At 39.3% G+C, this 23,874-nt stretch overlaps 1 protein-coding gene across 1 annotated transcript in view; it reads left to right on the top strand.

Moving 5' to 3' along the window:
* KIF16B (kinesin family member 16B) overlaps positions 1–23,874 on the top strand; it is a 275,124-nt gene that overhangs the window by 42,671 nt on the left and 208,579 nt on the right. Inside the window, exons 7-12 of the mRNA XM_015560287.1 lie at positions 2,241–2,383; positions 4,027–4,195; positions 4,380–4,511; positions 6,841–7,016; positions 14,740–14,805; positions 17,858–17,917. Of these exons, the coding sequence (XP_015415773.1) occupies positions 2,241–2,383; positions 4,027–4,195; positions 4,380–4,511; positions 6,841–7,016; positions 14,740–14,805; positions 17,858–17,917 (746 nt within the window). The remainder of the gene's footprint in view (positions 1–2,240; positions 2,384–4,026; positions 4,196–4,379; positions 4,512–6,840; positions 7,017–14,739; positions 14,806–17,857; positions 17,918–23,874) is intronic.

Raw genomic sequence — 23,874 nt, 5'->3', positions numbered from 1 at the left:
CTCAGCATTGGTGTTCTGATAGCTGTCACAGTCAGTTGTGAGGAATGTCACCAGTATAGATGGGTAAGGGGATGGCCCTGGCTATTTATTTAAAAAATTCTTTAAAAAATAGGTTGGATTTAATGCTCTCCTTATTTTTTTTAAAAAAGGCTTTCTTTCACTTATTCTGAGTGAGGTAGCTGAGTGATGGCTGGCCTGTCGGAATCACGCACAGGGATGTGCTTTAGTGTGGCTGTCATCTTTCATGTGTGTCTTTTTGGAGGCAAGGCTGAGAACTGGTCATGGGTTTGAAGATGTTCCTGTATGGTTATTAGTTTTACCTGCAGATATCATGTACACCAGTAGGCCCCCATCTGCATTTTATTAAATTTCCAATTGAACTTTTGCCTTTTACACCCAAAGTAAGGTATGTGATTATGTATTTGTTTTGTGGAGTGTGAAATAACTACTATTGTTAATAGATTTAGCCTCTTGGTGCTTCAGATTTTGTCTTTAATGTGTTATCAGATGTTAAAACATATTATAAAGCTGGTTTGTGAAGAGACAGAATAATCAAACAAGGCAAAACATCCAGAATTTGTTGTAGGTACACATGGGGATTAGTTTCTAATAAATTTTCTATTCAAACTTTGGGGGAGTATGGGTTATTAAGTTAATTATTTCCAGAAAATACCATAAACAAAGTAAAAAGAAAATTCCAAAATCGGGAAAATATTTTCAATTCAAGTTTCTGACAAAGGACTCATTTTTCTAATATGTAAAGAGCTCCTATAAATCAACAAGGACAGGTCCAACAACAAAGTGGAAACATGAATGAAGTGTGTGAATAGCCTGTTCACAGAAATAGAAATATAGATGATTTTTAAATAGGAGAAAGAATTCTCAGCCTCACTCATAGAGAAAAGCAAAATAAAAATTCTTCAATATTACATTTGTTACCTGTCTTTGGCAGATGTAAGAAAGCCTGATATGACAGTGATGGGAGACAAGCAGTTTTGTGCAACGCTACTGCCAGGTGTAAATTGCCTTCTGTGGAGAAAAATTTTTTGCAGTATCTATCAAAATTTCAAATGTGCTTTGATCAAGCAATTTCACCTCTTAAGAATTTATTCTGCAGAAATATTTTCACATACTTGAAAAGACCTGTGTACAAAATTATTTGTAGCAGTATTTGTAATTGGAAACAAAATGTGAACAACCTCTGTAATCTCAATAGGCAGCTGGTTCAATTGGTTATGGCATATACATACAGTCAAATACTCTCGAAGCTATAAAAATGATGAGCAAAAATAGATCCAGAAACATAGAAACATTGAACAGACCATCAAACCTCAGAGGAAGGCAGGGTGAGGGTGGAGGAAGGGATAAGAGATCAACCAAAGGACTCGTATGCATTCATGTACGCATAACCAATGGACACAGACAGTAGGGGGGTAGGGCGAGGGCCTGTACTGGGGCTGGGAGTGGCCGGGGAGAGGTCAATGGGGGAAAAAGGAGACATATGTAATACTTTCAACAATAAATAATTTAAATAAAAGAAAAAGAGAATGAGGCATCACCTTAACTGGTACAGAATATTCTTCATTATATTATTACATAGAAAAAAGCAGGATGCAGAACTATGTTTTTGGTATGCTGCCATTTGTGTGAAAGGGAAAATATGTTTTTAAAATATGTAAATGCTTGTATGTGTATGGGTTATTTCTAGACGGGTATGGAGGAACTGATACCATTGGGTTGACTGACAGAAGGAAATATGGGTGATGGGTTATAGGATAGGGGTAGGAGGACACCCTTTACACAGTGTACCTTTTGTAGTAGTTGACTTTGGAATTATATGAATGTTTCCAAGAAAATGAATAAGAAGTTTTTTTAAGAGGATTTAAAAGAATACTTTTTGGTTTTGCCTGAATTTAGTGCTTACATTTCTCTTCTGGGTGCCATGACTGATGCTAATGAGGCTGATGATAATAGCTAACATTTATCCCTGTGTTAGGCACGCGTTATTCAGACCAGATGACTGAGGCATGGTGGGCTATGTGACTTGGCCATAACCATGTAAGTCTGGGACTTGATCCCGGGAGGCTCAGCTCCTGAATGTGTTACAAACTACCCCTCTCGAGGAACAAGTAAGATCTGCCAACCGCTGATTTGTCCAGTTGTGTTTTACTTTATAGAGGTGGATGTCCTATTCCATTTACTATATATTAGGAAGATTGCTTCATCCTCTTTGTTTTCAGATTTATCCAAACATTTAGTACAGAATTATGGCGACGTAGAAGAACTTATGGATGCAGGAAATATCAATCGTACCACCGCAGCGACTGGGATGAATGACGTCAGTAGCAGGTCTCATGCCATCTTCACCATCAAGTTCACTCAGGTAAGGCAGATTGGCGGAACGGCTGGCTGTGTCCCTGAGTCCTACCTGCTGACCAGCACCAGCCGAGGACCCATCCTTGTGGAACCAGGAGCAGCAGCAGGCAAAGGTGACTGTCACGTTCCTGATAGTTAGGCTTGAGCATGTGCTCTGTGCTGAGTCTCTCGGTGGTCACAGTCACAGAAATTTGAAATGTCCTGATGGGTACTCTTAAGAAAGGGTTAGCAGGCTTCTGCCCTGTTCAAGACACAACAAGTCTTGCTTTGTGCTCAATTCAGCCAAAGTTTCATGTTGCAAGCTCTGTAGGAGATAAGGGATTCCTAGTCAGACCAGCTGGAGGCCAATGTAAGTAACACATTGGGGTACGTCATCGCTCCATAGAGGTCACCCCACAATGTTGATTATGGTTATTAGAATGATATTAAAGGACAAGGAACATTTTAAAGTATTAATGTAAGCATTCACTCTGATTAAGGGGTAGAGGGCATTTTGAGTATGTTTGCAAATTATTGAAGGCAAATATTTTTTTAAAATATATTTTATTTTTTATAGAGAGGAAGGGAGAGGGGTAGAGAGTTAGAAACATCGATGAGAGAGACACATCCATCAGCTGCCTCCTGCACACCTCCTACTGGGGATGTGCCCGCAACCAAGGTACATGCCCTTGACTGGAATTGAACCTGGGACCTTTTAGTCTGCAGGCTGATGCTCTATCCACTGAGCCAAACCGGTTAGGGCTAAAGGCAAATATTTTAACACCTAGGCTGGTAGAATAGATGAAGGCAAAAATGTAGGGTCCTCTCAGGGCTTAATAAAATGTTAGGAGTTTGGGGATGTCTTGGCTTGTATTAGCCTTTGAACACACCAGATACAAAAAGGTAGCATTTTCAGAGAGAAAACAAAAAAAGACAAGAAAAAATTCTCTTAGGTCAATTGATGAATTCTCCACATCTTTACCTTTTGCTAGACCTTTGCTTTTTACTTACTGCACTGGTTTTTCTCCTGCGTTCTGCTTAATGCAGAGTAGGATCTGGCCATTCCCAATTTCTAAGAGGTTTACATTTTCATCAAAACGTGATTTCTTTTTAGCATTTTGGTTCAGACTATCAAATGTAAGTTAAAAGTCTTTCGGAAAGTAAAATTTCGGTAAAATTCAGAATCAGGGGATATAGTATTTCAGTTGATCATGTTATAATTTATGAAACAAAAATTTAAACATCAAATAATGGCCAAATGACCTTTTACATAATTGTCTACATTTTTCCTATTTTGGAGAGCCATTGTGCTTGGAACGTTGAAGATTCTAGATGAAAACAAAACTAATTATTTGTTTACTTATATTTTTCTTTGTTGAGTGCCCCTCAGTGTCTAGGTTCCTATTCCGCTACAGTCAGACTCAGTATGGCTTTGTTGAGAGACACTGAGTGATTTAAATAATGGAATAGTTCTTCAGAAGATTTAGGAGTCACATATGGTATTCAGTTTACTTTTGGAAATTTTTATGAGAAGGCCAATGGAACAATCAAATAAAAAAAATGAACCAAAACCTATGCTGAGAGATCATAGGAGTGGAAAATAATTAGCATTTGTATCATCAACATCAGAAGTTTATACTTCTTCAATTTTGTTTTTCTGTTTTGCTGCAGGCAAAATTTGATTCTGAAATGCCGTGTGAAACCGTGAGTAAGATCCACTTGGTCGATCTTGCTGGAAGTGAGCGCGCCGATGCCACTGGTGCCACGGGGGTCAGACTGAAGGAAGGGGGGAACATTAACAAGTCCCTCGTGACTCTGGGCAATGTCATTTCTGCCTTAGGTAGGTTTCCACTGCCTCCTGCCTCCTCTTATTCTTTGTGGTCCTGTGTTAGCCCAAAGCAATTATGTTTGTGTTGTAAACTGAGGTTATGTCTTCAAAGTTTTCTGAAGCCAAATCAGAACGAAAAATCTTCAATAATTGTCTTCCTTTTTCTTTCTTTTTTTTTTTTTTTGCCTCCCTGCAGCTGATTTATCTCAGGATGCAGCCAACCCTTCTGCAAAGAAGAAGCAAGTTTTTGTGCCTTACAGGGATTCTGTTTTGACATGGTTGTTAAAAGATAGCCTCGGAGGAAACTCTAAAACTATCATGATTGCCAGTAAGAATTTAAGTTCTTTTCTTCAACATAGTGTTTCATGTGAATTAATTAGATATTTAAGTTTAAAGAATCTCATTAGGAAAGAGCATCTTTTTATGTTGAAAAACGAATAGTTTCTCTATCATGCAGAAAACCACTAACTGTGACCTAGTCTGTAGAACCATATTACTCTTTCTCCCTCTTGCTGGTTCCATAAACTTGCCATGTTCATGGTTCCGCAAGCTGGGATACGCGCAGAATAATTCCCAGCTTTTCTCTGCTTAAAGTACAAGATGTAAACTTTTACTTTGCTAACTCATAGGAGAAAGTCATTATAAAGTAAAAATAACCTAGGTCAATTGATAGATTCTCCACATCTTTACCATTTATTAGGCCTTTGCTTTTTACTTAAAAATTTTAAGGCCATACATGTGGAATTTAATACTGAGAATTGAGAGGGAAAAGACCCAATAAATACAACAAATAATAATGACAACAGCAATATACTTTACTTCTGTTTTCACTAATTAACTGAAAGAAACTGAACAGAGAAAAATATACAAAGGGAAGATAACTCTTGAGGAGAACTTCAACCCTATTTTCCTCCTAACCCTACTTTCCCCCTACTACCTCCTTTTCCCTTCCCCTGTCTCTGTGTTTCCCCGAATTTGCCTGCCATGTATTAACTAGGCAGGGGATCTACTCTGGGGTGTGCACCCCAGATGCATTGTGTAGCCACCTAAGCCCTACCTACATTTTGTGGAGGGGAGGAGGGTGCAATTAACCATAACTTTATGAGGAAAAGAATGAACGGGTACACTGACTCTTTCAAAAATTTCAGGCTCTGGATTTTTATAGGTGGTAGACTTGACCAGAACTTCAAAGAATATTTTAACTTCTACTTAATATTGAGTACAAATACAGTAGTCTCCCCTAATTGCTTTCTGTGTTTTCAGTTACTCACGGTCAACTTTGGTCTGAATATATTAAATGGAAAATTCCAGAAATAAACAATTTATAAGTTTTAAATTGTGTACCATTCTGAGTAGCAGTGACAAAATCTCTACCATCTTGCCCAGTCCCACCAAAGATGTGATCATGCCTTTGTCTAGCATCTCCACCCTATATATGTCATTTAGTGGCCCTCTTAGTTATCATATCCACTGTCCTGGTATCACAGTGCTTGGGTTCAAGTAACTCTTATTTTACCTGATGATAGCCCCAAAGTGTAAGAGTACTGAGGCTGGTAATTTGAATATGCCAGATAGACTTCATAAAGGGTTTCTTTTAAGTGAAAAGTGAAAGTTCTCAGCTTAATAATAATAATAATAAAATCATATGCTGATGTTGTATCCATGGTGAGAATGAATCTTCCATCCATGAAATTGTGGAGAAAGCAAAGAAATTCATGCTACTTCTGCTGTCACACCTCAGACTTCATAGTTATGACCACAGTGAGTGATAAGCGCTTAGTTAGGATGGAAAAGGCATTACAGTGTGGCTGGAAGACATGAGCAGAGAATGTGTTTCCACTGATGGCAACATGTTGCACCAGAAATCACTGAGCCTGTATACGGACTTGAACAGGGGACACCAGCCATTTACTGCAAGTAAGGGACGGTTACACAGACTCTGGAGTAGGGTTGGACTGAAAAATATAAAAATGGCTGCAGAGCCTGTGTCTGCCCATAAAGTTGCCGCCACATTTCCAGATGAGGTGAAGGCATCGGTCAGGGTTCGGTACTATCAGTGCTTTCAGGCACCCACTGGGAGGCTGTAACATGTCCCCCACCCCTGTGAAGAGTGGCCACTACTGTAGTCTTGAATTCCTCCTTGTCTAATATATTTTTAACAATATTTTTTTTATTGGTTTCAGAGAGGAATGGAGAGGGAGAGAGAGCTAGAAACGTCCACTATGAGAGAGAATCATTGATCTGCCACCCCCCACCAGGGGATCAAGCCTGCAACCCTAGCCTGTGCCCTGACCAGGAATCGAACCATGACATTTTGGTTCATAGTTCAACATTCAAGCACTGAGCCATGCTAGCCGGGCATTTTTCCAATATTTTTAACAGAGAAAGCTCCCTAACCTACAGTGGAGGACCTCATATCTCATTTTAGAGTTGGTTCGGTGGCTGATTCTACACTTAAGAAGTGCCAAATGACATTTAATTTAGTATAGTGAGTGCTTTTCCTATAAATCTTAGATAATTTTTAATATTCATTACTGTGGCAGGGAATATTTATTTAATGACCTGGGGTTAATCTGACTTTTAAATTACAAACCAACTTTGTGTTAAAGGAAACACGGAGTGCCGGATAAATTATTTTTTGAATTCATTCTTCATAGCCATTTCACCTGCTGATGTCAATTACGGAGAAACCCTAAGTACTCTTCGCTATGCAAATAGAGCCAAAAATATCATCAACAAGCCTACCATTAATGAAGATGCCAACGTCAAACTCATCCGTGAGCTGCGAGCTGAAATAGCCAGACTGAAAACGCTGCTTGCTCAAGGAAATCAGGTCGGGTTTCTCTGAGATTTATGGATAATTTTCTTTGAGTAATGGCACCTATTTCTAGATCTTAATGAGATTATTATCTCATTTATTGTATTGATTTGAGTAAATAAGTGCTAAGTGAAGCTTGAATGAGTTAGCCAGTCTCTCCTTTACATCACTCTTCCACTGTCTTTACATTTATTCTGTGCTCCTTATGTAAGTAAGATTTTATCCACTAAATCTGAAATGATTAATTATCTAATAGTTATCAATTATGGATGGAAATTTAGCATGCAATCAGATTAGCAGCATAATCTCCATTAGTGGAAGGAAATTGAGGTGCTTGGAGTTATATTTAAAATTCTATTTGTGCATTTTGTGACTTTAAAATGTATTTTAACAGAAGGAATGAAAGACTAGTTTGAACACCTTTCTGAGTATTTGTTCTGTACTGTCCTTTGCAGAGGTGGTTACGGTGACACAGTGACATGTGTGACATACCTGTAGCCTGGCTGAGACAATATTCCTGGGGCCTTGTTTGACAACATCTTATGGGGCATCTAAAGTGATGACTTTTCATGGTAAGAGGAATCTATGGTCCTCTACCAAGAAGAGAGTTGCTTTTGCTACAAAGTTTTAGATGACTTAGTGGTTCAAGATTCTTTTTAAAAAATATTTTTTATTGATTTCATAGAGGAAGGGAGAGAGAGATAGAAACATCAATGATGAAAGAGAATCATTGGTTGGCTGCCTCCTGCACGTCCCCTACTGGGGATCGAGCCTGCAACCTGGGCATGTGCCCTTGGCTGAATTGAACCCGGGACCCTTCAGTCCCCAGGCTGATGCTCTATCCACTGAGCCAAACCATCCAGAGCAAGAGTTACATTCTTGATGAATAGTGTGAACTAGGTTCTTATAGGTCTAGACACTTGTAACAAACACTCCTAAAATCAAAAATAGCTTTTCAAAATGTTTGCATTAGATTGGAGTTAGAAATAAACAAAGATACATTTCTTCCCATTTTCCTAACCTATGAATAGATGACAAGCATGTCACTAAGTATTAGTTTTCTTTAAACGCCAAGTGCTCTCTCTAGAGCAGCTTCCTATCTAGGAATACTGTATATGGCCCGTGAAGCCCTTGACATCCCATTAGTGGTTTGACCTATGAAGATACTGACAGGATAAAAATCTTACTGAGTTTCCTGTGACCTGAAATACAACTGAAATTCTTTCCCATAAGATGCTGGACAAGTGGTTGTGCAGGAATTACTCATTACACTTAAAAACATGTCCACATACATTTTACTTTTTGATGGGGAGCTATCCTGTGTGTGAAAGGAAGTTGTCAGAACAAATAGTCCAGCTGTATGTGTTGTTATCAAGCAATATAACATATGACATGAACCCAATAGTTATTTTTACTTATACACCTTGTTATTGGGATCTTTTTCAGTGTTTCTAAAACATTATTTATCTGAAGTAAACATTTAAGTATGATTTTATGGGATCACCCAAATTACATGTGAAGTAAAGTATCCGGGAAATTCTTGTGCAACTTCTTTAGTTAATGTTTTACTAAGTTATGAGAGTGAAGAAAAAGAAAGATTAGCCTTTTAAAATTAAACAGAGGAAATTTTTGAAAGGAGCCTTATCATGTGGGCAGGAAAGCTCTAATTTACTAAAATTTTTACAAATTCTTCCTGAGGAATGTCTTATATTTTGTGGTCTTTTATTTTTATTTTTGCATGACTAAAGACTACTGTAATTAAAGAAGTATTTTTGTTGCTGTAGTCTTTGGGATAAGAATGGAAAATGTAGTTAAATCTATTTAATAACACACTGAAGATAAAATTCCTTGATAAACTCGATACATTAAAATAAAAACAGGAATCCAATTTAAAATAATTTATCACACTATGAAGCTCTATAAATTGTGAGATAATATAGGCTTATTCTAGATTAATTAAACTTGTGATGCCTAATAAAATAAGCAGGTGTTCTTAAGTGCCCATTAAAAATCTGTTTACATTTTTCTGATGACATTGCTCTATTTCCACATTCTTTTATTCTGAACTAGAGGCCCGTTGCACAAAAATTCACACAATAGGCCTTCCTTCCCCTGGCTACCGGCACCAGTTTTCTTCCGACACCCAGGACCCAGGCCTTTGGTCCAAGCCTCGAGGCGTGGCTTCTCTGCTGCAGCCGCAGCAAGGCTTCTCCACTGCAGCTGAGAAGCCAAGCCTCTTCAGTCTTCACTCCAGCTGGAGCCTTCAGTCTTCGCTCTGTGCCTGCATATGCAAATTAACCGCCATCTTTGTTGGGTTAATTTGCATAGTTACTCTAATTGGCTGCTGGGTGTAGCGGAGTGACACCAATTTGCATGTTTCTCTTTTATTAATATAGATGCTGCCATGGTACATTGAGAATGTTACTCAAATCAAAGTTCCATTTCTAGGGTTATTTTGGTACAGTTAAATAAAAATTTCTTTTAATAATTTTATGTATTTGACAATCAAAATGTCATGTGAATAGAGTTTTAAAATTACAGTTTTAATAAAACAAAATATTTTGACATATTGGATTCACTTCTCCTACATATAGATAAATATATATGTAGTCATTTATATATGTATGTGAACTCTTTATTGAAGTATTAGATGTGTGCAACAATTACATTTATATACATATACAGATCAGTGAATTTTTACAGGATGAAATCACCCATCTAACCTGCACCTACATCAAGGAACAGAACATTATCAGCACCCCGGAAGTCCCCCTTAATGTTCCTTTCTAGGTATTATCCACTCTTCCCTTTAAGGGTAACCATATCCTGACTTCTAAAGGCATAGATTAGTCTTTAGTTTTGCCTATTTTTGTTCTTTACATAAATGGAATTGTGCAGTATATATTCTTGACCTTACTTCCTTCACTCAACGTTGTATTTGTGAGATTTACCACTTTGGTGCATGGAGTTATAGAGCCATTTATTTTCATTTCTATATTGTATTCTATCATATAAATGTTTCCCAACTCATTTATAGGTTCTATTTTTGATGGGCATTTGTGGATTTTCTTTTTTGGTGCTATTATGCTTCTGTGGACTTTCTGCTACGTGTCTTTTAGTGAACATGCAGATGCATTTCCTACGGGTGTACATATGTCCAGTTTTATTGGATGCCAATTTATACTCCACCATCAGTATATGAAAGTGCCAGGTGTAGTTCCTGCAGGTCCTTGTGAATACTGTAACCATTCTGATGGATGCATAGTGGTATTACTGAATTATATTGGTTTGTACTTCTCAGAAGATTCATGAAATTGAGCATTTGGATATTTTATATTTTCAAATGTTCTCTTTTATTATATTTAAAGCATATTTTCAGACTTGTGCTTTGAATTTGGCAGAGAGAAAATGTCTCTTAATTCTTCTCTTTTGAATTTATCTGGAGGTAATAAGAAAATGAAACAATATAGAAATGAAATGAACAAAAGTCAAAAATCACAAAAACACAATGAGAGAAGATGAAAGTAGGATGAATTTCTCATTTTTGTAGCTGGAGTCATCAATAAGGTTTAAATAGTAGATAGATAATAGAAATATCGGTATTAAGATAGATAACTCTTATGGTCACACAGGAAAGCTCAGTTATATGATGTTTGTAAGGATGGGCAAATATCTACCAGCTAATTCAAGGGGTAAGTAAACAGTGTAAAAACAGCATTATATGAGCTTCAAAAAGGCACTTTATAACAACAAAGAGTGCAATTCATAATTAAAATCAAGTATGATGTCAGCTTTCATAAAAGAAAAACAAAACTATAGGAAATAGCCACTTCTGAAGACATAGAAATTGCCAAGAGACATATGAAAAGATGTTCAAACTATCAGAGAAATGCAAATTAAAACCACAATGAGATACCAAGTCACACCTGTCAGAATGGCAATCATCAGTAAATCAATAAACAAATATTGGCGAAGATGTGGGGAAAAGGAAACTGTAGTGCCCTATTGGTGGGAATGCCAACTAGTTCAGCCAGTATGGAAAATAGAATGAAGGTTCGTCACAAAATTAAAAATGGAATTGCCTTATGACCCAGCAGTTTCACTTCTGGTTATATATCCAAAGAAAGCAGAAACACTAATTTGAAAGAATATATGTACCCCTATATTTATTGCAGAGTTATTTCCAATAGCCAAGATATGGAAGCAATGCAAGTGCCAATCAGTAGATGAGTGGATAAAAAGTATGGAACATACACTGAGTGGCTAAATTATTATAACCGGCCAGATTATTATGACTACCCCATCAGTACTTCATTGATACTTCTAAAAATACTGAATATTGAAAACTTCCTAAGCAAATACTCTCAAGGTTTTTTAGTATTATTATTTGCATAACTAATTCACTTCATTGTACTGATGGGGTGGTCATAATAATCTGGCTGGTCATAATAATCTGGCCACTCAGTGTATATACATATATATTGGAATATTACCTGGCCATAAAAAAGAATGAAATCTTACCATTTGCGACAGCATGGATGGCCCTATAGGGTCTTTAGCTAAGTGAAATAAGTCAGTCAGAGAAAGACAAATACCATGTAATTTCACTTATATGTGGAATCTAAAGAGCAAAATAAATGAACAAACAAAATAGAAATACGCAGAGAGAACAGACTGATGGCGCCAGAGGAAGGGGTGTTGGGGAGATGGTGAAAAAGGTGAAGAGATTTAGAACTATAAATCGGTGGTTACAAAATAGTCACAGAGATGTGAAGTCCAGCATGGGGAATATAGTCAATAATATTGCAGTAACCATGTATGGTGCCAGGTGGGTACTTGAAATATTGAGGGTAACACTTTGTAAATGATTGTCTATCTACTATGCTGTATACCCGAAGCTAATACAAAACAATATTGAATGTAAACTGATAGAGAAATAAAGTAAAAAATAATAATAATGAAACAAATAGAAAAAAAAACCTGTAGGAAATTGCAGGAGACAGAGCCATATACATATTTGTCATAGGGAACTTGTATTCCTCTTTCTCATTTTATGAGCGCTCACATAGACAAAAATAAGCGAAGACAGCATGTTTACATTGCATAATAAAAATGTGCTGGAATCATTACAAACCAGGAGAAAGATTGCCAACTCATGCAACAAAAGACTACTTTTCTTATGAGAAGTGCTAATAAAAACTGGAAAGATTATGATCCAACAGAAAAGTGAATGGGAGAATATGAGCATAATTCATAGGAAAAAAGTTACAAATGGCCTCTAAACATCTGGAAGTATGCTCAATGTAATTTGAAATATAGCAATGCAAATATTAAGAATAATGAAATAAATATGTATATGTAAATAGATACATAGTTATCAAGCTGTGCATTTTACTACATGTAAATTATACCTCAAGGCTCTTAAAAAACAAGGAGATGCCCTTTTCACCTCACATGGTCAGAAATCAAAACACTTGATTGGACAGTATATTGGCGAGGGTTGTAGGCAAGTTTCTTGTATATGTCGTTAGTAGAGTTGATATTGCTGAAGTTTTGATGTAGTATTATTCTTGATTTAACACATAAACTTAATATGAGTATTATTTAATCCTGAACACTTTTCCTCAGAAAAGACACTTTGCAAAGAATAAGTTAATTGTAAAAGTTTTAGTTTTACCAAAGATTTCTTTTAGAAAGGACTTAGGTAGGTCCTTATTTATGTGTGCTTTAAAATAATTTTCCAAAAGTTACGGTGATCATAAATATATGGTGCACATATTTAATCAGTTATCATCTACTGAGTTGATGGTGTGGTAGGAATGTTTTGGCTTTGATTGCAGATGAAACATTCTAAAAATGGAGTCTTTAAAATGAACCATGTTATAAAGGGGGTTACTAATTGTTTTAAAAATTGTCAACCATATACAATGATGCAGTAATTATAATATCTGCCACTTGCATTTCTTCAATGAAAAATACTTGAGTATCATCTATGTGTAAGACGACATGGACATGTTGCGTGCAGTGATGTTGAAGTAATGTGTTAGCAAAGCTTCTTTTCCTCCATTAAGGATGAGTTTGATCTGGAGTTAACTTGCTGGATTTATTCTCTGTGCACTGGATAAAAGTGGGATGCCAGCTGTATAACCAGGCAGCATCTCTAATGATAAAAATACCCCCTGCTTGGTGAAGTGCATCTGGATTAGGATGAACTCTCTATAAGCTATAAATGTGCTGCTGAGAAGCCTTAGCTTTGGGTTTCCTTGAGAGCAGTGAATCTTGTAATAGGTGTGTTCTTTGTGGGGACCCTGAGGATATGCCTATGACATTGTTACAAGAGATGTTGGTTCCCCACACATGTCCCCATCCCTCAAGAGGTCCAAAGACAGTACTCCTGGACAGCTGTGGGGACTACTACAGAGAGCACATGGCACCTTGCCCTGCCCTGCTGGCCACTCTGCCTTGTGCTGAGTACGTAGATGCCAAGAGTGGCCCATGGTAGTCTTGTTAGTCTGAATGTTTAACAGCCTAGTAAGATCACCTCATGGGAATTATATTTGTTCAAATTGAAATTGAAAAGTAAATAGTAATGAAAAAAATATTCAGCCTCTGAGGAAGACAGCTTGGCTATTAAAAAAATCGTACAAATTTCCCCTCAGGAACTTATTCTGTTGATATGACCATGCATACTGAAGGCAGCGAGCCTAGGGATAGTCATTGTAGCATTGCTGGTAGAGCAGAAGATTAGAAAAAACTGCATTTCCATTAATAGCAGAGCACTGACATAAATTATAGAATATCCATACAATTCCGCTCAGTGGTGGAATTGGAATTGTTAAAAAGAATGAAGTGGTTTTATTTGTACTGAATTTCCCCCAAGATATATTGTTAAGTGAAAAAGGCAATAATCAGAATAGTGTTCATGTTTCAAAATAATCAAGAACATGCATGAATATGGCCAGAATAACTGCAAGTTTACACAGCACATTGGATAGAGGTGGTTGCCTGTGGGAAGGGGAGGGAGCAAGACCCCCTTTATTCTTTCTTATGGTATCTGAGAAAGCACTGTGTCCTACCTATCGATGAGTTACAATAGTTAAGGCCCCTGTGTGCCCCACCCCACCCCACCCCAACCCACCTGGCTTCATTTGCCTCTCCCTTCTGTATCTGCCTTCTTCTTCCCAGTTCTAACCCGATTTTGGTGTTTATCGTTCTCATATCCAACTCTATACTTTGAGCAACATGGATAAATAGATTGTGGTGGAGCCATACCGTACATAGGATATCACCCAGGAATGAAAATAAATGCGTTTTCTTTGCATGTGCCAACATGGTTGGATTTCAGAAGCCTGTGGCTGAACAAGACTTAAGCTTTTTATATTTTGAATTATTGTAGTTTGTGCATATTCAAAGTGAACAATTTTTTTAGTTCCTAGGTATTTAGGTCATACTTGATTTTGGGAAAATGTTAGTTATGTTACATGTATGGCTGTTTCTCACTTTGCTGATTTGTGTTGCAGATGTAGGTGTACCAGGTTACCATGGGTTTGAATATTATGAGATATGTAGCCCATGCAGTAAAGACTTGGTGGCGTGATTGACACTTTTTGGGGGGTCTGGGACAATACTTTTTACTGCTATTTAATAGTTTATTTGACAGTTTCTGGTAATTTACTGTATCCTTCCTCTAGTTTATTGCTGTTTACTAATTGCTGCTTTCTTATGTTTTAAATCGTAGATTGCCCTTTTAGATTCCCCCACAGCCTTAAGTATGGAGGAAAAACTTCAGCAGAATGAAGCAAGAGTAAGTGATACCTTGATTTCTTGTTATTTTAAAATCATAACTTTCACTATTATTTTAAGGACATGCTTTTTAGTTCTTGCCATTTGAGACTCATTTTCTTTCTTCATTACACTTAACATTCCCCACCCCCATCTGTGATAAATTTTAAAGAAGGACAATAGTTGACTTTTTATGTATCTCTCACCATGTTCTCTGACTGACTAAATGGGGTCTTTCAGGCACATGATGAAGTGCAACTGAAATTCACACGCAGACGGTAGGGATGAAACAGGCCTCTGGGCCTTCAGGGCAGACAGGAGGCCTGGGTGGAGAGCGGCCCTGCTCAGCATTCCTGAAACAGCAGTGGTCCCCCTGGCTTAGCCACAGCTACATCAAGTCCACCCTTTCGTGTTTTTTTTTTGTCATTTTTTTACTTTGTTTTCAAAGGGAAATGCAGCACTTGGGGAACTGTGAAATACATTAGGTGGATGCTTAGTTTCTCTTAAGCTAGGTGAGGTCTGAGGCAGGGACAGAGTGGCAATGAGCGACTGGAAGAGAGGTTATCCAAAGAGCTGTTGTAGGCTGAAGCCAGGTGTGTGTGTGTATCTATCTATCTATCTATCTATCTATATTTATTTATTATTTTTTAAAGTATATTTTTATTCAGAGAGGAAGGGAGAGGGAGAGAGAGGTAGAAACATCAATTATGAGAGAGAATCATTGATCGGCTGCCTCCTGCATGCCCCCTCCTGGGGATTGAGCCTGCAAACCAGGCATGTGCTCTGACTGGGAATTGAACCGTGACCTCTTGATTCATAGGTTGATGCTCAACCAGTGAACCACACTGGCCTGGCAAATAGCCCTGTTTGAAAAGAGAAATGGGCATTAAGAACATACTTTGGATTGGATTTTGTTTATTGTTCTGAATGGTTAAAACTGACTGAGAAAGAAAACTGGATTCTCTTGGTGAAGCTCCTTCAAGAACACACAATATTGAAAATATAAATTGGGTTGTTGTTAGGAACTTGTTGACACTTCCCTGGGTAATTATGATGAATACTTTGATGATAATAGCACTAGTAATATCATTAGTTTTTTAATCCCTATTTTTCTCATGAAATTTTGTACTTAGTACTTCATATTCTAATTTTGAGTGCTTTGAAATGTCTGGATATGATCTTAACTTTTTTCTTAATAGTAGTTTTCAGGAATACCTAGCAACTTAATAGAAACCAATATACATTTAAATTTGAATGCATTATATAAGCTGTGACAGAATTGACTGCCTATCTCTTTCATAACATTTTCTAAATTATCACCTATTTTTTGCTGACCTTTTAAAATTGTTTGCCATCTACTTGGCTACAAATCTTTATTACTTGATCACATTGTTAGAGGTGATATCATATGTTTTCATTTTTCTTAATTTTATAAATTGAGATTATTTGCTTTCAATCCAATAGTAAAATAAACCCAAGGCATACTGACCACTTGTTTAAAGCTGGAATTATTTGATTGAATTGGAAAATAATTGATTGGCTTATGTTTCTTCAGGGAGGGCATATATGTTGGTGAAATATAGAAGCATTCATTGTTGAATGCTTAGTGTTTCTCAGGTAAATTACTAGTGAGGATCTGTTCATTTATTACTATAAATTAGTAAATTCAGCACATTGATCTCTCCCCTTCTGTAGGGAGAAAAGGCATGAGAACATGTCCTCTCTGAAAGCTTTTGCAAAACAAAAGCCCTGAGAGCTATGTGCATTTACTGCTGTCAGAGCCTGTGCAGTTGGCATCACTCGTGTGATGAAGGATTGGAGTGTACAACCAGTTCCAGATAGATAGGACAGTCTTACCAAATCATTAAAAACAAGCAAAAACAAAGCTAGAGAGGCTCTGTCAGGTTTCTTTTTTTTCTTTCTTTTCTTTTTTATCAAAAGATGAGAGACTTTGACATTACTAGTAAAAAAGGAGAAGCATTATTTTAACTTAGATGTTGTACATCCCTATTAGAAATAATTTGAGGAGTAAAAGGAATGGCCAATTCAATTTAGATGCATGGGATATGTTTTGGTTCTCCTCTGGGATAAACTGTGAGTCTAGTTCCTCTATTTCTCCTCAGTTGCAAACACTTTGAGGAAGGTTGAAGACATGAATGCCCTTTCCTGTTACTAGACTTGATATTAAGTGTGTGGAAAGGATCTCCCTCTGAGTGGTGACAGTACAAGCGGATGTATTCGGTGCATTCACTTTGGCCTGGTGAAATAAGGCACCTTATCAGAGGGAAGACCGGGAGGTGCGAGTGGGACGGTCTGCCATGGGCAGTGGGGAGGTGGCAGGAGTGCTGGGGGAAAAGGGGGAAAGGCTTTAAAAGCACGTGTTCCCCCGGCTCGGCCTCTTGGAGTCACTCTCTTTCATCCCTAGATATACCCCTTTTCATAGAACACATTGTTCGTTCATTCTTTTTCCTACCCTTTCATAAGGAATCATTGTTTGCTTCTTAATGATTTACTCAGGAGGATTATTTTAAAAGTTTTATGGAACTAGCAGAATATTTTCATTAACTTCGAGAAGCCACTTCCAGTCTTGCTTTGTTGGACAGCTGGGCACATTTTCTTCCCTAGTTTCAGCAGACTGGAAAGAAGCTGATTCTTATCAAAAGATTTTTTGCTTTTACTAAGAGTCAATTAAAGAGCTCTCCCACCCCCACCCCCTTTTAAAGATAGAATGAGATTTGTAAGCCCTATTAATTAGCTACAAAAGCAGATTATCTCCTAAAAAGAAAACTGCAGCATCCCAGGAGATTTAATCACACATGTAATGAGAAAGAAAAGTCAGTCATTATTTCTTAGGGCCTACATTATAATCAGGAAAAATTAACCCATTTAATGTAGGATGAGATCAGCCATTTCATTTATATTTGGTGATGGTTCTTTCATGGCTAGAAATTGCCATGCAATTTAAAACATTATAGTACATCCTTTCATAAAGCTATGAAAGTTGGAAACTTTCTATAAGAAAATCACAATATATTTTTATGGAGCAATCACATATGTATATTTTTTTCTTTTAGGTTCAAGAATTGACCAAGGAATGGACAAATAAGTGGAATGAGACCCAAAATATTTTGAAAGTAAGGACTATAAAAAGGTGCCTTCATTTTACTATGCTGGTTTAAATAGGTAAAACTTCCTTTTTTTTTTTTTTTCAAATATGGCTGTTGTGTGCTTTGCTGAAGGTAAGGTTGTGTTGCTGATTAGTGACTCTTGGGGGCCTGGGGTTCTGGTTTGGTTTTGGCGAAATGGGAGAGGGAGCTATTAGAGCTGTGTGTGTTTTAACCCGTGGAGGTGATGTTGATCCCTGAGGTGTTTGCTTTCACTTGGAGTTTTTCCATTTTTGACTCAGCACATATTAAACTCCATTTAATATTCCACTTTGCCTTTCTGCTTTTGTTAAATGCAGTATAAGTGATGTGTTAAATTAAATAAAACAACCACAGAAAACTTCCCGTGGCGATATTGTTGAATAGGTGTGCAGAGCCATGGTTAGATTTCAGAAACTCCTAAGCCAGTGATTTCTTACTGGAATTTTTTCCTGTATGTCTCAAGGCTTAGACACTGATAGTCTGCATATTTGGCAGGACTTGTGAAAGGACACCATTTTCCATACTCTGCTTCAAAGTACATGTTTCCTTATGTTCCCTTTTAGCTGAGTGGATCGAAACTCTGTGCCGACTGTAGAGGCTCAGCAGCACCAGGTTTGGGGTTCAGAATTGAATTTCGTGCTTTGATTGGATCTGTCTGACTTGATGCCTGAGAGACTGTGATCCAGAGACTGTGGAATCCTAGGCTTGTTTTTGAGGCCCCCTCTCATATTAGCCAGGCTGCACATCTTGGCAGAAACCCTAATTTGGATCCACTTCACATGAAGATGGGGCACCGCGCTACCCTTTCATGGGGGTAAACTTTTGAAGGCCTGGCTTGCCATTCAGTTGTGTGTCTAAACCAGGGGTGGGCAAACTTTTTGACTCCAGGGCCACAATGAGTTCTTAAACTGGACCGGAGGGCTGGAACAAAAGCATGGATGGAGTGTTTGTGTGAACTAATATAAATTCAAAGTAAACATCATTACATAAAAGGGAACGGTCTTTTTTTTTTTTTTTTTTTAAGTTTTATTCATTTCAAACGGGCCGATACGGCCCGCTGGCCGTAGTTTGCCCACGGCTGGTCTAAACACTCTCTTGAAAAGTGGGGTCAGCCTTGTTACCATTTCGGCAGCTCATTCTGCTCTGGGGGTTAACAGACTGTTTCTCATGAAGCCAGAGTTTTTGCTGCAATCTCATTGGTGGTGGGTTGTGATGGTTCTGGGCTTTCTTTTCTTTCCTTCTGGTTATGATGATAATATATTATTTCCTCAGCTTCTCCTTTGTTGAGAGATTTTTTGTGCAGGAAACTGAACAAAGACCTGATTCACATTTTAGAATAGTCAGGTATGGAGTAAGCACCACCAAAGATGGGAATGCTTTTCATTGTTTAAGTGGCATCAACCGTCCTGAGTGATGCCACAGCCCCAGGCTATGAATCCAAGTCATTTGACCTTTCATGGCACGATGTACACTTTGCTCAGTAAATTGCCAAAGAGAGAGGGCTCAGATCCGTTCCATTTAGGGAACAGAGAAAGCAAATAGTTAGCTATTTGAAAAGTCATCAGTGTACATAGGGCCTGTTAGCACAGGAGGGACCGCAGCAGTGCACTGAAGGACTTCCGCCTCGCCTCTCCCGCTGCCCGGCCTCTCCTGCTGCTGCAGTCCTGGTTGTGGTTTCTGCAGAGATCCTCCCGGAGCACCACTGTGCGGAACCCGGAACTTTCTCTTTTGCTTTTTTCCTGTGGACGCCGACACTAAAATCTTTCTCCAGTTCCAATTCTATTTTTTAAAAATAAGTTTTATTATTTTTTTCACTTTTCAGATGAGGAAAATCGAAATGTGGCATGTGCTGGGGGCTAAAGGTTAGGAGAAAGGTGCATGCTGTTGCAAGTTGTTCCCTTCTTTTGACCTTGCGAGCCCTCTCAGGGCTTCTCTGCTGGTGTCTGTGCTTTCGACCTGCAGTTGTTTTCTGCTCACCTTTGATCAGGGCTGTCCTCATCTCTTCCCAGAAGACCATGCCTGAGGGTGAAGAAGAGGGCTACTCAGATGTCTTTGAAAACATTCTGTGGAAATTGATGGGGAAAGTGTTACTGGATGAATCTGAATGGGTTTATATCTGTGTGGTTTGAATAATCCTTTCCCATATTTCTGCCATCTTGCCATCTTACCCTTCAATGATGCTACATAGAACCCACTCCAACCCAGTGGCTTAAAACAACATTGATTTTCTCAGGCTTGTGTAGATTGGCTGTGGGTTGGCTGCTCAAGTAGGCTTGGCTGGGCTGTGGGTTCCAGGTCGGCTGCACATGTCTTTCTCTTCTAACCAGCTGGTTGTCCAGAGCATGCTCTTGGCCAGGGTACAAGCAGGCAAGCCTCATTATGCAAACACATTTCAAGCTTCTGTTTACATCATGTCTGCTAGCATCCCATGGCAAATCGCTTGGCTGAACTGAAAGTCAAGGGGGAAATAAGTGTATCTCGCCTAATCAGGCCATGGCAAGGGTGTAAACGTATGAGCCTACTTTGAGATCAGTGGTCTGGTCTACTCTGTACACACTGTGTTAAAATATGAATCTTTTCAGTTCCTGGAACATTTTTTTTTGTAGAGGCAGGCCAGTGAAGCACTACATCTCCAGGACTAGCTTCTTTTCATCAGGACCCGGCTGTTTACTCTGCCAGTTTGTTAATTATTATTCCTTCCAAGCCCCAATTCTAAACATCCAGGGAGAGACTTCTGGGGAGAAGACTGACGAGAGCAAAATACCCTGGGCATTAGAGGGAGATACAAGGACCAGTTTGGTGTTTCTTGGCACAGTAAGAACCTGTCTTGTTCCTTTTTCTTGCCCAACTTTATTATGTTTTTTATAGTTTAATATTTTTAATTTTGTATGTCCTTAAGTTTTATTTTTTAATTACAGTTTACATTAAATATTATTTTGTGTTGTTGCCCAACTCATAGGAGGAGACTCGTAGGTATTGTTTGTAGAGAGGACTAAGGGAAGAGTATAACCCATCTTCTCAGCCACCAGAGTGAGCTTCATAATTGTTGAGCTGTCCGTGCTGAGTACTTATATTTCCTGTTCCAGTTCTGAGACTTGAGACTAGTTTGTCAGCGTGCATCATGAGCAGTTGCTTCAGGAATATATGGGAGCCCATCCATGCAGGGTAAGGAGTCTCAAGTTGGTGTGGAAGGCAAAGATCCTTTAACGTCTAAGTTTACTCTAAAAGTCCCTTCATTTCCCAGGAAATCACCAGATCCTGAGCCCTGGGATGCTCAAAAGCTAAGGAGTAACTTCCTTCCTTTCTTTTTAATCTAATCTGTGGCTTTGCTTGCTCTGGATGAGTGAAATCCAAGGTCATGTTGAATGGGGGTGGAGAGAGAGTGAAAGGCTGCTGGGTGGACACATATCTGACAAAAGGCACTGGCTGTTCTCAGCCAAGCTGGTGGCACCGTGGTGATAAGGATGAGGCTTCCGGCTTTGTCCTTCGGAACTGGGATCTTAGGCTTCAGTTGTCTTTCTCACTCCCTGGGTCCTGCCGCTAATCCACAGTTGTCACATACCCTAGTTCCCAGCTTGAAAATCAGGGTGGATGGTGACCTCTTCCTTACATCCCAGTTAGCAGGGTATGAGATAATAAAGTACTCGGGGTTACTGTGAAATCAGCTAATGGCAGCAGAAAGTGTGTTTATCTTCAAGAGGTAGTTCTCAGGCAGATAGATAATGAGAGTTTTATTATCCCCTACAATGTACCCTCTTGCCTCTTAATCTACCTTCCTTTTTTCATTAATCTTCATTTTCTAGAAAATTAGAGTCCAAACTTTCCTGCCTGGCCCCCAAAGGCAGTGATCTCCTCTGTTTCACAGGTCCTATCACACACTCCTCTGTGCCCCACACCCCCAGCATCCCTCCCTGCCTTGCCAGATGTCTCGCTGGTCCCGCAGGAACCGGGCAGTGGGTGTTTTGGTGTCTCTGGGCTTTTGACTGTGTTTCTCTATCATCTGAGGTATTTCCCCTTTCTGTGCCTGTCACATTCCACTTTGAAGCTCTCTGATCACTGTCTCTCCCGTTTCCCAGTAGAATGATTTTGTTTTACTCTGGCTTTTATAGCATTTGGTTTTATTTCTGTCACAGTATTCATCACCCGATGAATTGGCATCATCTGAATTTGGTGGTCTTGGTATTTCCCTCCAAACAGAAGCAGGATCTGGGCAAAGACTGGTTCTATCATTCTGTGTACCTACTCCTGGAACTCTGCTTCTCAACAAGCAGGAGTGCCGTGAAAATTTGCTGGATTAAAGTAGTATTTTATTTGCTAGGGCTGGCAGAATGAAATGCCACAGACTGTGTTGGGTAAACAGGAGAAATGTATCTGCTCACAGTTCTGGAAGCTAGAACTCAAGATCAAGGTGTGTGCAGGGTTGGTTTCTCCTGAGGCTTCTCTCCTTGGCTGTGGATGGCCTCTCTGTGTCCTCATATGACCCTTTCTCTGCGTGCCTGCTGCACCGCTGGCCGGCCTCTGTGTTTTAATCTCCTCTTATAAGAACACCATTCAGATTGAATTAGGGCTCACCCTAAGGGCTTTGCTTTAACTTAATTACCTCTTCAAATGCCTTCTCTCCAAATACAGTCACATTCTGATGTACTGGGAATAGGGCTTCAACATGTGACTTTTAGGGGGACACATTTCAGCCCATAACAATTTGGACCATTCAGATCTGATGACCCAGTGGGAAAAGTAGCAGGGAGTGTTGTGCAAGCAGTGGGCTCGCCCTAGGCCCTAGTAATGCTCCTATCTATGCATTCCATCTTATTTCTCTTATTTCTACTTGAAAGGCTTCTATATTCTTGTGTATTTTCATTCTTCAAAAGGATGTGGCTGAATTCCTCTTGAATGTAGTCCAGTCGTTCCTTTAGGTCAATTAGATCTTTGCTGTTCAAAGCATGGTTCTTGGACCAGAAGCATCAGCGTCATCGGGGAGCTGGTAGAAAGTGCAAGCCCTTGACCCCATCGCAGGCTTCCTGCATCAGATCTGCATTTTAATAAGATTCCCAGGGGCTGCTTCTGCTCCTTAAAGTTTGAGTGCTGAGTCAGAAAAGCTGAGGGAAGGTGGAGCAGCCTTGGACTCAGATCCTTTCTCCCCCTTCTCCTGCTCTGCCCTATAGAGCTGGGGCTGGCCCGTGTGAGCTGTCCTCCCCTGGGCTCCCGTGAGAAGCACTGTGAGAGAAACCAGACCCTGCCCCCCTGGCCTCTGCTGCATCCACATGGCCCCTCCCATGAACAGTTCTGCCTCCAAAAACACTCCCAGTCCCTTTGTCCCTCCTGCCCAGGGGTGATGCTGGTTTCCTGCTGTTGTCACCTTGTGGGTGGTCTCACCGGCCAGATGGCTTCCCCTGTCCTCCTTCCACCGAATGACCAATTCCCCATGTTAAAGCTGCTGGGACTTAGACACTGGAGTAGCTTCTGTTTCATGGCTAGACCTGTGTCATGTCAGAGTCCTCATCCTAGTCTCTTGACACGTGCTGCCAGGTCCTCCAAGTCCACGTTAACATCTCTTCTCTTTTTGGCTTATCCCTCTGCAGTCCCTGGGAATGCTGCCCCATGAGTTTAATGCTCATCTGCTGCACTTGCGTTAAACTGCCATCTCTCTCTTGGGACTTGGAACTTCATGTTGAGATAAATCCTGGTTCTCTGGGCCCTGGGGTCAGTGCATTCCTGAGGCCTTACTGTCGGCCCCCTTTTGCATAGCATCAGTAGTGCGCTGACTGCTTTGTGACTGAAGCGGTTTATAAAGTGACTGCTAAATACCCTTCTCATGTACCTTTTGGCCTGGCTTTTTATAAATGTGTTATTGCCGATGAGTTTTTCATAATGAAGGATACCCAAATTCTTTGTCCACACTCCCTGTCTCCCCCTATCCCACCCTTTTTGGTTTGTCTGCTCTG

Source organism: Myotis davidii, unplaced genomic scaffold, assembly GCF_000327345.1.
Source record: "Myotis davidii unplaced genomic scaffold, ASM32734v1 scaffold32, whole genome shotgun sequence".
Lineage (NCBI taxonomy): Eukaryota > Metazoa > Chordata > Mammalia > Chiroptera > Vespertilionidae > Myotis > Myotis davidii.
The sequence above is the reverse complement of the archived record's forward strand: the minus strand, read 5'-3'. Positions and strand labels throughout refer to the sequence as shown.